Genomic DNA, 13561 nt, shown 5'->3' with positions numbered 1-13561 from the left:
TTTTTTAAAAAATAAATAAATAAATAAATACAAATCACTGAAGAAAACCTGGAGTCAGTCTCTACAAATCTCTGGAAGTGGTAAATATATCACATTTCCATATGCAATATTAGCAAAATTTTTTCCTTATTAAAGCGTACTTAAAGAGGCGCTCCAGTCTGGGCCCAAAAAAATGTTAAAGTCAGCAGCTACAAATACTGTAGCTGCAAACTTTGAATATAAGGACACTTACCTGTCCAGGGATCCAGCTATTTCGGCACCCTGAGCCTTCGAGTGCAGGCGCCAGCATCTTCACCAAGGGAAACCGGCAGTGAAGCCTTCAGGCTTCACAGTTGGTTTCCTACAGCCCATGTGTGAGTCGCGCTGCGCTTTCTGAATGGTCCCGCTGTCTTCTGGGACCTGTGTGTGTCCCAGAAGGCAACAGGGAAGGAGGAGGGGCCGGGAATACTTGGGGGTTTTCCATGGCAATCTTACCCGGAAGTGGGAGCAGTTACCTGTCAAAACCAGGTACTCACTCCCCTTCAAAAAGTGAAAAAAGTGGCAGTGGGGGAGGGTGCGAACAAGTGGAGCTTCCCCTTTTGGGTGGAGCTCTACAATAAGTCCTGAACCACTAAATATGTACAGAACAATGCATTTAGCATTTCCAACAGAAATGGTTATTTAAAGCCAACACTGGGAGATTAGGTCCAGGTGGAAGTCACGAGAAAGCTTGGAGGACCCAAGTTCTCCACAAATTACCAAGTGGCATCAGAGGATCATATAATGAACATTTTCATTAAGGAAAAGCCAAACAAGACAGTACCTGCATCTGAATCTGAAGGTTGTCATCTTGCCCTGCTTCCATGAGCTGCATGAGTCTCTGCTCAAGCTGTTGGTTGCTCACCATAGTGTCTGTGAGCTTGCTGTGTAGACTCTGAATTTCAGCGTCCTTGGCAATAAGCTTCGATTGTAAATCTGCAAAAAAGGAAAGGGTATCAGGTGATTACAAAGAACCAAAGAGGGCAAGTAAACAAGTTAATCAGCAATAAACCAGCCTAATAAAGTGTACAAGCTACAAAACTCTTAGGGTCAATATCAATAGGCTTTCGCTGAGTATTCCATTAGAACATATGCAGGTGCGTTTGAAAAGAAAAATGCAACGTTCGACTGAAAATCCTGCTTTAGACGAGGTGCATTTCAATTTGAAACCTGAACAGGACACGCTGCACAATATAGTGGAATAAAAAGCAGGACAAATGCAGCCTTTAAACTGCCATGTGTGCTGCTCCTTTAAAGTCAATAAAACTTTGGTGACAACTTAAAAAAAAAAATAAATGCCCTCTGCGCAATTACCAATAGAAATATGAGTAAATATGTATAGGCTGCAGCCTACATTGAAATATGTTCCCAAACCTACATAAATAATATATTCTAATAGTGCCAACCCTACTAACAATTATACATCCCAATAGCCAATTTGCATTTGAAATAAATAACATGAATTAAATAAACTCAAAAAAAGAAAAAATATATAGAATAGCTTGCGTGCTGAAAAATATATGTGATATAGCATGCAGGTTATTTTTTTTATTTTAGCTTATTTAATATATTTCAAACAAAAATCTGCAATTGGTATGTAGAATTGTTTTAGTGGGGTTGTTCGGCACTAATGGAATTTCAGTGACATGCATTTGACAGGCATGCCAAACACACGTCAAGTGCAGGAAAACCATGCGCGTTGACTCAACTCCTTGAATAGACTATCACTGCGGGGGTGGAAGGCAAACTGCTACAAGCATTAAACGATACATTAAAAAACAATAAATAATGTTCACTAATTATTCTTTTTTACTAGGTGCCTGGAAGGCATTACACCCACAATCAGCAGATAGCGGGTGCCATGCACGACTCCAGCGAATCTGCCTGCTTGTACCTCGTACGGGCAGGCAGATACACACAGACAGGAAGAATCAAGAGACTACCAGAGCGCTCAACAGCACCCTAGTAGTTCATAGAGAACTACAAGCCAACAGCTGCAAAGGCTATCGGTACTTGTATTAAAAAAGGATACCAAGGAAAAATACAAGGGAAAATCCAAGCTCTACTTACCGACCAGCCTGCAACCAACAGATTAACCTGACTAACCGTATGCGTTTAAAAACTGGGGTTTAGTTGCACAAATTTGCAAATACATGCGTAAGATGCAGGCCCCGGCAAGGCACCCTGTGATCTATAGTTCCTACCTCTAACTTATAAGAGGCTCCACAGTGGAAGCACATGCATTCTGATAAGATAGATGAAGGCAGACAGACTGGAGGGAGCCCACCCCACCTTAAAATAGGTACAGGGGCACATTGAACACCCAGCATATAGCACAATGGCTGCAAAGGTGTCAATGTGTGGTCTGACCTAAAATCAAGCATACAACGAATTGGCCACTGCCCTCACCTATAACTGGCCTTTGCAGCAAGGAGCACTGGAGGGCAATGCATATAAAAAAAAAAAAACCAAGGAAAATTCCAAGCTCTACTTATTGACCAGCCTGCAACCAACAAGATTAACCTGTCTAACAGTATGCATTTAAAAACAGGGGTTTATTTGCACAAATTAGAGGTAGGAACTACAGATCACAGGGTGCCTTGCCGGGGCCTGCATCTTACGCATGTATTTGCAAATTTGTGCAACTAAACCCCTGTTTTTAAACGCATACTGTTAGTCAGGTTAATCTGGTTGGTCGCAGGCTGGTCGATAAGCTTGGAATTTTCCTTGGTCTTTTTTTGACATGCGTTGCCCTCCAATGCTCCTTGCTGCAAAGGCCAGTTATAGGTGGGGGCAGCTGCCAATTTGTTTTATCGGTACTTGTAGTTCCCAATTCACAGAACTCTGTGTGTGAATGACTTGAACAGGTGTCATTTAAGTTTTAAGCTTTCAAATCCTTCCTGTCGCAGCTGAATGCCAGGCTGTTCCAAGAGGCAAAGCTCTTCAGAGTGGTGCTAGAGCTTGCTGCCAATCCCAGCCACCATGCATTCCCACTGGCCATCCTCTCACATATCTAAAGAATAAAATAGGGGAGTTTAACACTTTCTTACTATAATTCTAAAAAGATTTTGCCAATAAAGACACTTTACAGAATCAGGAAATGCATGACTCCATTAACAGAAAAATAAAATAAAGCATTAGATGCCAAGATGTCATTTTTTTTTTTTAGGCTCGTTGGCTTCCTGGCTTCTGGGATTTCAGACAGAGTAAACCACAGTACCCATCTGAAGTAAAGTAAAAGGTTACTATATTTAGAAAAACTGAGAACAGAGCATTAATTATTCAAATACAAATTTAGTTCTGACATAACCCACATACAAAACGGTTCTGACAGTTTGAACAAAATCTTAACATACAAGCTAGCGTTTGAACCTCATGCTTACGAGCTTCGTTATAAAGGCAGCAATATGTATGCAATCATGCCCTTAATTTGGTGGACATGCCCTTAAAGTGATTGTAAATGTTATACTTACCTGCTCTGTGTAATAGTTTTGCACAGAGCAGCCCCGATCCTCCTCTTTTTGGGTCCCCCACTGGAGGTCCTGGCTCCTCCCCCCTGCTGAATGCCCCCAATAGCAAGCCTCTTATTATGGGGGCATACAAGCAGGTTCACTCCTGAGCCACACTCCTGTGAATGTTTTTTTGTCCAGTTTAATCCCACACTCCAAAGACATGCTGGTAGGTAATTGGCCCAAGTATGTGTATTAAGGATAAGCTCCGGCGTGTTGGCACACACCACGTGCAGAGCCCGCCAGGAAGTCGGCACTGCACTGCGCTAATCACAGGCAGTGCGACATTGTCCCGATGCGCGGCTGCACAGATGGGAAAATGTCTCACTGCCTGGGATTAGCACAGCGCAGTGCCGACTTCCTGGCGGGCGCTGCACATGGGCTGTGCGAACACGTCGGAGCTCATCCTTACTGTGTATGTATGAATGTGAGTTAGGGACCTTAGATTGTAACCTTGTACAATACATGTGTAAAGCGCTACGTAAATTGACGGAGCTATACAAGTACCTGTAATAGATTAAAATAAATTTCAACAGTGTGGTGGTGGAGTTTGGACAAAGTAACAGTTGTTCTCTTATATCTTTGTCAATCTCTTAAAACGTTATGTCTTTTTTTTTTTTTTTTTTTTTTAGGATGAAGTGCACATGTGACGTTTTATATTTCTTCTCATCTTATCATTGAGTTTGGAGTAACAAAGCTCCCCTAGCGGAGAGTAAAAGGCAGATTGAGCACTGGGTATAAACAACAATAATGGAACAACAAATCGTCCTAGTGGAACAGTTTGCTTAAGTTCTGAAAAGATGAAAAAGTGTGATTTGACATGTACTTGGATGGTATGGAAACAAACAGAATCAAATAAAATCTTATCTCACAAACAGTATTCTCGTCTGTAGTCTTTTTCTTTCCTGCACCAAGTTTCTACAGAAATTCAAACCACAAAGATGTGAGGTGTAACATTGTTGCCAGAAGAGGGAAAACATTTGATGCTTTAAAAACAAAATTTATTTTACCATCAAGGGTTCTACCCATTTTAATAATTTGGGACCAAAAAAAAAAAAAAAGAATTGAGAAAAAAAAAAAAAAAGTTACCTTGCTGAGCCTTTTCTGAGTCAGATTCCCGTTTCCGTAGATATGATTCAATTTCTTCCCATCTTCTTTCTGCATCCTGTATCTGAGCCTGGAATTCATAGTACAAGAGAAAAATAAAACTGAGAAAACTATGCAATTCTAGTATATCCACACAATAAACACTCATTCACTAATTAAATGGGCATAGTGTAACATCTTTATTGTACAAGCAAATTCAGAACTGCCTGGTCACTTTTTTTGACTGCATGTGACAGAAAGTCCATACAGTTCCATAATGGCTGGCTACAAGAAAATGCTTACAAAATATGCCCATTTATCAGACAAAGGAAAAGGAATTTTAAAGCTTAGCTCTAACACATTTTTACACAGATGAATTATTACATTTATAGTATGTTTTGAAGCATTATATAGTTTTCCATACCCAAAAGGGCTGGCGTGTCATTTTGAAGTTTTATGATGAAAAACTCTTCATGGTCTCTGAACATTAGGTCTGGGACTACTGTAACTAAACAGAGTAGGATTTTGGTACTCACTGTAAAATGCTTTACTTGGTCCTTTGAGGGACATAAGAAGTCTTTCAACTTTTGGTTATACTGCTGCCTACAGGAAAATTGGACACTGGCAAACAAAATATGAAGACCAGCCTTGGATAATGTCTACAACTATCTGCATGCCTCAGTTTTGTAGCAAAGCAGTGTCGACAGCATGATCATGAAAGTAGACTGAGACCTGTGATGCTCAATGGGCTTAAAGAAAAGTATTTAGTGGAGAGTACAAAAATGCACATTTCTTTCTCGTCCATTGAGGGACACAAAGTCATTCAACTTAGAGAAGTCCAAAAGCAGGCAACACTGAAGTGTGGGCAACAAAGCAAAGAAAGGTTTACAGGCCCAAGAAATTAAAAAAAACAAACTGTCTAATGCCTTTAACTCAGAGTCAGTTGAAGGATCTTATGACTGAAGATCGCATAAGATGAGGCAACATGATCCACCCAGTAGAAGAACTAGAGAATGTGTAAACTGAAGTACAAGTAGCAGTCTTTTAAATCTGGGAAACAGTTGCTTGATGCTGAAAAGTACCCACAGATCTAGTGGAGTGTGCTTTGATAGGAAAGGATGGAACACAATCTTTGGGACCATAAACTTGGATGATGGTCTGTCTGAGCCTCCCAAGTATGCTGCAAAAAGCCAGGGTACTTCCCTTATGGGCACTATCCAGGATGACAAAAAAAGGAGAATCAGTCTGTCTAAAGGAAGCAATGGCTCCAACAGCTTGAACCACATTTAGACAATGGATTACAATTTCCTTTTAGTGAACTGGAGGGAGAAAAACTAGGTACGGTTCAAAAAATATAGAATAGAAAACCCCCCAGGGGTATTTAAGCAGCAAGAAACAATATAGAACAATTAACCAATTCGTAAAAAAAAAAAAGTAAAAGTGTATTATTTTTATAAAACAGACTAAAATATGAGCTCCGGTTAGAAATAACAAAATATACTACAATAAAGAGATAAGAGACGATAACCCTGATAGATTGATAATTGATCCTGCAAATGCGTTTCAAAAATATGAATCGTAATCTTCATCAGCGGGATTGGGTTATCGTCAATCAATCGGGAATGAGGTTTTTGACCAGAGCAAATTTAAACCGAGTGCAGGAAAAGTTTTGCCTTTAGTTACACTTCAAATTGCATTTTTTTTTTCAAGTGCACAGAGAAAACTAGATTGAGGAGTGAGAGAACAAAGATCTCTGAATCAAGATTGAAAGACCACAAACTGGACCTTTGTTAGTGCTAGGAGCCAAACGCTGGGTTGAGAGGATTAATTCTATAGGGAATATATAGGGTGGAAGCCCCAAGACTCACACCAAATAAAGTATGTCTTCCATGTCCAACCAAAGACCATGCATGAATTAAAATTTCTAGCTTTCAACATCATAGAGATCACCGATTCGTAAAACTTGAACTTCAACTTCAGTAGCCATGTCATTAAAGCCAGCAATTGTAAAGCAGGATGGTAAACTGGTCTTTGTTCCAATCTTTTGTTTCAATCTCGTAGAGCCCACAGAGGTCTGTCAAGAATCATACCAGATCTGTGCACAACATCCATTTGGCCCAGCCTGGAGTAACGAGTATCAACTTGCACGCAACTTGCAACAATGCACGCCAACTTATTCTTGCAATGTAGAGGAGGAAGAAGCTTCAGTGGCGTCAAGCCATAATTTAGGCTGTATCAACGTCACCGAGTCACCACAGAATCCACTAGTGAATCCCTAAATCTGCAATCAAACCTGTACACTTTGCTGTTGTACCTGGAGGCCAAGGAGGTTAACATCCAGCTTCCCCCATCTGTGACAAAAGTCCTGCAGCACTTCTGGAAACTTTGTTGCCAACTAGCCACACCTGTGATGTACATAGAGGACAAGGCTGGGACGTGAAAGTTCTGCCCAGGACAGGATGCAATCTACCTCACTTGCCATGGAGAGACTTATGGTTCCTCCATGCCATTATACTACGTAATCCAGATTGGATGACCTACCAGGAGGATGGTCCCAATGTTACAAAGACAGCCAAATTGGCCAAAGCTCCAGGATGAGGAGATGAGGACTCTTCTGACAACCAAGTCCCTTACACTGACAAGGTGCCTATTACTCCTCCCCAGCCCAACAGACTGGCATCCATCAGAAGGATCTTCTAAACAATGGGAATGACAGACTTCCAATTTCAAAGCCAAATTCTTGAGTCACCAAGGCAGAGACAACCTGGTCCGCGTTGCCAAATGAACTGATCTGTCCAGGGACTGACTGATTTTAGGCAATTGAACTGCCCCGAAGGCAGCTGCCACTGCACTCAAGACTCATTAAAAAGCAGAGAGTGTTGCACGACTCCTGAACTGAAGAGTTTGAATGTGATATCTAAAGTGCCTTCTGTTGAAGAAACAGTCTAGCCTTAGCAGTCCAGGACTGGACCCAGACACTTTAAACAATAAGTTGATTTTGAGAGTTCAGGATCCAACTGAACCACTGCATATCCTTGACAGCCAAAGCCACAGGGTCTAAAAGAGCCCCCCCAGACTGTTCACTCAACACATTGTGTGTGGAGCGATTTTCTCCTCTATTGTAGACTTGCTGTTTGTACTTCACAAGTTGGCCACATTAGGTAGGCCTCCACTTTATTTTTCTACCACAGGCCACCAAAAGGGGGAAATGTTTCCATTTTACTTTCCAGACGCTTCCTTCTCCCTGGCTTTAAAAATACAATATAGGTATTTTTAGTATTTGAAATTGAGGACATAGAGGACCCTCAACTATATATAGGCTTGCATGGAACTCGCAACAGAGGTTGGGACAGAAAAACTGCCTCAGCTCTAGACAGACAACGCTAAAGGGAACCGCCAGACATACTGGTGTGGCCTGAAAAGAGTGTAAACTGAAACGCAAACGAGTAGTCACTGCTGACCACTTGAAGATTGAAGAGAACACCAGCATACATGAATACGCTGTAGATGACTGGAGAAGCTACCAGAAATTCAGAGCTGTCACAGCAAAAACATAAGTATAAATTCTGGAAAACCTGCGCTCAGTGGCGGATTGGAGAGACTTGAGGGATTTAACATTTCCAGCTGTTAACGGACAAATTATACCAAACAAGCAGAAAAGAGCAAAAACTGAAGAACATATGCAAACACTCCTAAGGACACTAGCAAAAAACTGAAACATAATGGAATTGTGGGCAGCATTATCTTGTGCTACTCGACATTTTTGCTGCCATTGTAAATTTCTCCTGTGGGCAGCAACATAACCCAACAGTCTCATGCCCCGTACACACGGTCGGATTTTCCGACGGAAAACGTGTGTCGAAAATTCCGACCGTGTGTAGGCTCCATCACACATTTTCCATCGGATTTTCCGACACACAAAGTTTGAGAGCAGGATATAAAATTTTTCGACAACAAAATCCGTTGTTGGAAATTCCGATCGTGTGTACACAAATCCGACGCACAAAGTGCCACGCATGCTCAAAATAAATAAAGAGATGAAAGCTATTGGCCACTGCCCCGTTTATAGTCCAGAAGTACGTGTTTTACGTCACCGAGTTCAGAACGATCGGATTTTCCGACAACTTTGTGTGACCGTGTGTATGCAAGACAAGTTTGAGCCAACATCCGTCGGAAACAATCCTAGGATTTTGTTGTCGGAATGTCCGAACAAATTCCGACCGTGTGTACGGGGCTTAAGAATTACGGTCTCTCATAATGAGCGAGAAAAATAAAATTTTGCTAGAGTTGAGCTTTGAACACAAATTTATTAAAATCTGCACAATCATTATTCTACTGTACATTCTGTCCAAGTAGTACTGAGAACTTCTCATGAACAGCTCATTTTCTCACCTTCAACCCTGCCACCACCTGCTCCTGATTCTTCTTATGCTGTTCCTCCTGAGCCAAACTGCTGTTCTTATCATTCAATTCTTTCACGAGCCGGGTATAATCCTGACGCAGCTTAATAAGCTCATTAGACTGCCTGGGGAAAAAAAAAAAAAAAACAGGGCTATTCAGTATTATATTGTATATCTAAAAATCTAATACTATAAGAGTCATACTATTAAAATGACTGATCTGAAGACTGAGCACTAAATAGCAAACCCTTGACAAAAATGCAATATTAGAAAACAGGGGGATAGAAACCGGCACATTCCGTATTAAAAGCACCACACAGTAAAGATAGTTAGGCACACATTTAACCCCTTTGATTGCCCCAGATATTAAACCCTTCCCAGCCAGTGTCATTAGTACAGTGTACATCATTAACACTGATTACTGTATTAGTGTCACTGGAGATGTCAGTGGCAGTTAGCAAGTTTCCACAAAGTGTCAGATTGACCGCCCTCCCGCTATAAGTCACTGATCACCGCCATTACTAGTATGAGGGGGCAGGATTAAAGTATACAGTGCGATCCGGAAAGTATTCACAGCGCTTCACTTTTTCCACATTTTGCCATGTTACAGCCTTATTCCAAAATTGATTAAATTCATTATTTCCCTCAAAATTCTACAAACAATACCCCATAAAGCCAATGTGAAAGAAGTTTTTTTTTTTTTTCCTATAACATAACCTTTTATTGAACAAAAAAAGAAATGATAAACATCAATAAAGCATTCGAGACAAATATCAAGTATAATACACAGTATCACAGATAGGTATCTTGCAATGACATCTCTTATGTTATATGAATTAACACAAGATATCGCTTTTAGCATCATTAATATTCAGTAGTGTTCTTCCATTGAATATGCTATGCCTTTATTATTTCTAGCCCTCTTCACTATGGACATTCAGCTTGAAGACAAACAGACATAGAGAACACATTGTGCCCATTTCCACTTACATACAGGTTTCGGGCGCCTTAATCCATCTATCCCACACTTTTTCGTATTTTAAGGGACACCCTCTATTGGAGTATATAAGTTTCCTGTAGGGTAAAACGTTATTGACTTCCACTATCCAGTGTGTAAGCTCCAAGGGACTAGGTCTCATCCAGACTCTGGCTATGACCTTCCGTGTGGAGAAGCGTGTTTCGTGTAAAAATATTTTAGTAAATTTATTTATCTCTGGGTCAGGGAAAATCCCCAGGAGGCATGTTTTGGGTTGTAGTGTTATAGGGGAACCGAAAGAAGTTTGTTTTTAATACATTTGCAAAGATTTCAAATAAAATACTAAAAAAAATATCATGCACATAAGTATTTTACAGCCTTGGCCATGACACTCAAAATTGAGCTCAGGTGCATCCTGTTTCCACTGATTACCCCTGAGATATTTCTACAACTTGATTGGAGTCCACCTGTGGTAAATTCAGTTGATTGAACATGATTTGGAAAGGCACACACCTGTCTATCTATATAAAGTCCCACAGTGAACAGTGCATGTCAAAGCAAAAACCAAGCCATGAAGTCGAAGGAATTGTCTGTAGACCTTCGAGACAGAATTGTGTGGGGGCACAGATCTGGGGAAGGGTACAGAAAAATTTCTGCAGCATTGAAGGTCCCAATGAGCACAGTGACCTCCATCATCTGTAAATGGAAAAAGTTTGGAACCACCAGGATTGATCCTAGACCGGGCCACCCGGCCAAACTAAGCGATCGGGGGAGAAGGGCCTAATCAGGGAGGTGACCAAGAACTCAATGGTCACTCTGACTGAGCACTAGTATTTCTCTGTGGCGAACCTTCCAGAAGAACCACCATCTCTGCAGCACTCCACCAATCAGGCCTGTATGGTAGAATTGTCTGACGGAAGTCACATGACAGCCTGCCTTGAGTTTGCCAAAAACCACCTGAAGGACTTTCAGACCAAAGATTGAACTCTTAGGCCCGAATAGCAAGCACCATGTCTGGAGGAAACCAGGCACCACTCATCAGCTGGCCAATACCATCCCTTCAGTGAAGCATGGCGGTGGCAGCATCATGCTGTGGGGATGTTTTTCAGCAGCAGGAATTGGGAGAGACTAGTCAGGATCAAGGGAAAGATGAATGCAGCAATGTACAGAGACATCCCTGAAAAAAAAACCTGCTCCAGAGCGCTCTGGACCTCAGACTGGGGCGAAGGTTTACCTTCCAACAAAACAACGACCCTAAGCACACAGCCACAATAACAAAGCAGTGGCTACAGGACAACTCTGAATATCCTTGAGTGGCCCAGCCAGAGCCCAGATTTAAACCCGATTGAACATCTCTAGAGAGATCTGAAAACGGGTGTGCACCGACACTCCCCATCCAACCTGATGGAGCTTGAGAGGTCGTGCAAAGAAGATTGGGAGAAACTGCCCAAAAATAGGTGTGCCAAGATTGTACCATAATATTAAAATGACTTGGAGGCTGTAATTGGTGCCAAAAGGTGCTTCAACAAAGTATTGCGCAAAGGCTGTGAATTACCGTATTTATCGGCGTATAACACGCACCGGCGTATAACACGCACCCCAATTTAGGAGGGAATTTTAAGGAAAAAAAAAAAACTTTTAGGAGGGAAGTTGAAGGGAAAAAAACTTACATTTAAATGCCCATCATTGCAGCCTTCTCAGTGCAGCCTTGCCCCAGTGCAGCCATGTCAGTGCAGCCTTGCCCCAGTGCAGCCATGTCAGTGCAGCCTTGCCCCAGTGCAGCCATGTCAGTGCAGCCTTGCCCCAGTGCAGCCTTGCCCCAGTGCAGCCTTGCCCCAGTGCAGCCTTGCCCCAGTGCAGCCTTGCCCCAGTGCAGCCTTCGATCCCCTGTCCCTGCTTCCTGGGCTTCAAAATCGCCGACCGCGATTTGAAAATGGCGCCGCCGGCGCCGAAATACACAGAGTATGTTTGGATAGCTCCGCTCGGGACTACGAGTGGAGCCGAAAGTAAACGAGAGCCGCCGGAAAGAGCCGAGGACCGGCTCTGTGTATTTCGGCGCCGGCGTCGCCATTTTCAAATCGCGGTCGGCGATTTTGAAATTTTGACAGCTCGGGATCGCAGGGTATCGGCGTATAACACGCACCTGCCACTTTCCCCTGATTTTAAGGGGAAAAAAGTGCGTGTTATACGCCGATAAATACGGTACTTATGTACATGAGATTTTTTTTATTGTTGATAAATTTGCAAAGATTTCAAACAAACTTCTTTCACGTATCATTATGGGGTATTGTTTGTAGAATTTTGAAGAAAATAATGAATTTAATTCAACTGATAAACTATCAATATACACTTGGGATTTTATTTTTTACCAAAGACATGGCAGTATAAATTTTGGCCTAAATGTATGAAGAAATTTGATTTTTAAACTTTATCGGAAGGGGTTTGAGAACAGAAAGCAAAAAATATTTTTTCATTGATGGGGCCGAAAAAAAAAAAAAATAGCGTCAAGTGTCCGATCTGTCCGCCACAATGTCACGATAAAAACCGCAGATCACAGCCATTACTAGTAATAAAAATAAAAAATAATAATAAAAATGCCATAAATCAATAACCTATTTTGTAGGCGCTATAACTTTTGACAAAACCAATCAATATACGCTTATTGCGATTTTTTATACCAAAAATATGTAGAAGAATACATAACGGTCTAAACAAAGGAAAAAAATATGTTTTTTGTTTTTTAAATTGTGATATTTATTATAGCAAAAAGTAAAAAATATTGTTTTTTTTTTTTTCAAAAAATTGTCACTCTTTTTTTGTTTATAGAAAAAAAAATAAATAAAAAAGAAACAGCAGAGGTGATCAAATACCGCCAAAAAAAAGCTCTATTTGTGGGGAAAAAATGCAAAAAATTTTATTTGGGTACAGTGTTACACGACCGGGGAATTTGTCATTCAAAATGTTAGTGCTGAAAGCTGAAAATTGGCCTGGGCAGGAAGGGGATGAAAATGCCGGTATTGAAGTGGTTAAAGGGGTTGTAAACCCTTGAGGTTTTTCACCTTAATGCAAAGAATGCATAGCACCCCCACCCACCCCTCCCCCCCATTAATGCATAGCACCCCCCTAGATGCCCCTTCCCCCACACTTTTACTTACCTGAACCCGATTGTACCAGCGACGGGAATGAGCACAGCAGCTCCAGCCACTGTCTCTGTCCTCATTGGAAAGATTGATAGCAGCAGGAGCCATTGGTTCACGCTGCGGTCCATCAAATTCAGTGACACGGGTGTCGGGGGCAGGGGCGGGGCCGAGTTCTGCTGTCTGTGTCAATGGACGCAGCAGCAGGACTCGGGAGCACGCCCGCACAAGTGCCTCCTTGGAATGTGGCTCTCTGTGGGGGCACTCAAGAAGAAGGAGGAGCCAGGAGTAACCCTGGGGGACCCCAGAAGAGGAGGATTGGGGCCACTCTGTGCAAAATTCTTGCACATAAGGAGGCAAGTATAACATGTTTGTTATTTAAAAAAAAAAAAAAAAACAAACCTTTACAACCACTTTAGGTTGCTAATGTTCTGG

General features: G+C 41.7%; 1 protein-coding gene across 14 annotated transcripts in view; it reads right to left on the bottom strand.

Annotated features, from left to right (window-relative positions):
- KTN1 (kinectin 1) overlaps window positions 1-13561 on the bottom strand; it is a 199892-nt gene that overhangs the window by 92917 nt on the left and 93414 nt on the right. For all 14 annotated transcript variants that reach the window (XM_073610590.1, XM_073610597.1, XM_073610596.1 and 11 more), the window contains exons 9-11: window positions 9006-9138; window positions 4617-4704; window positions 803-954 (exon numbers count right to left, since the gene is read on the bottom strand). In XM_073610590.1, the coding sequence (XP_073466691.1) occupies window positions 803-954; window positions 4617-4704; window positions 9006-9138 (373 nt within the window). The remainder of the gene's footprint in view (window positions 1-802; window positions 955-4616; window positions 4705-9005; window positions 9139-13561) is intronic.

The sequence above is a fragment of the Aquarana catesbeiana genome, linkage group LG13 (genome assembly GCF_042186555.1).
Source record: "Aquarana catesbeiana isolate 2022-GZ linkage group LG13, ASM4218655v1, whole genome shotgun sequence".
Lineage (NCBI taxonomy): Eukaryota > Metazoa > Chordata > Amphibia > Anura > Ranidae > Aquarana > Aquarana catesbeiana.
Note: the sequence above shows the minus strand (reverse complement) of the source record. Positions and strands in the feature narration are given on the sequence as shown.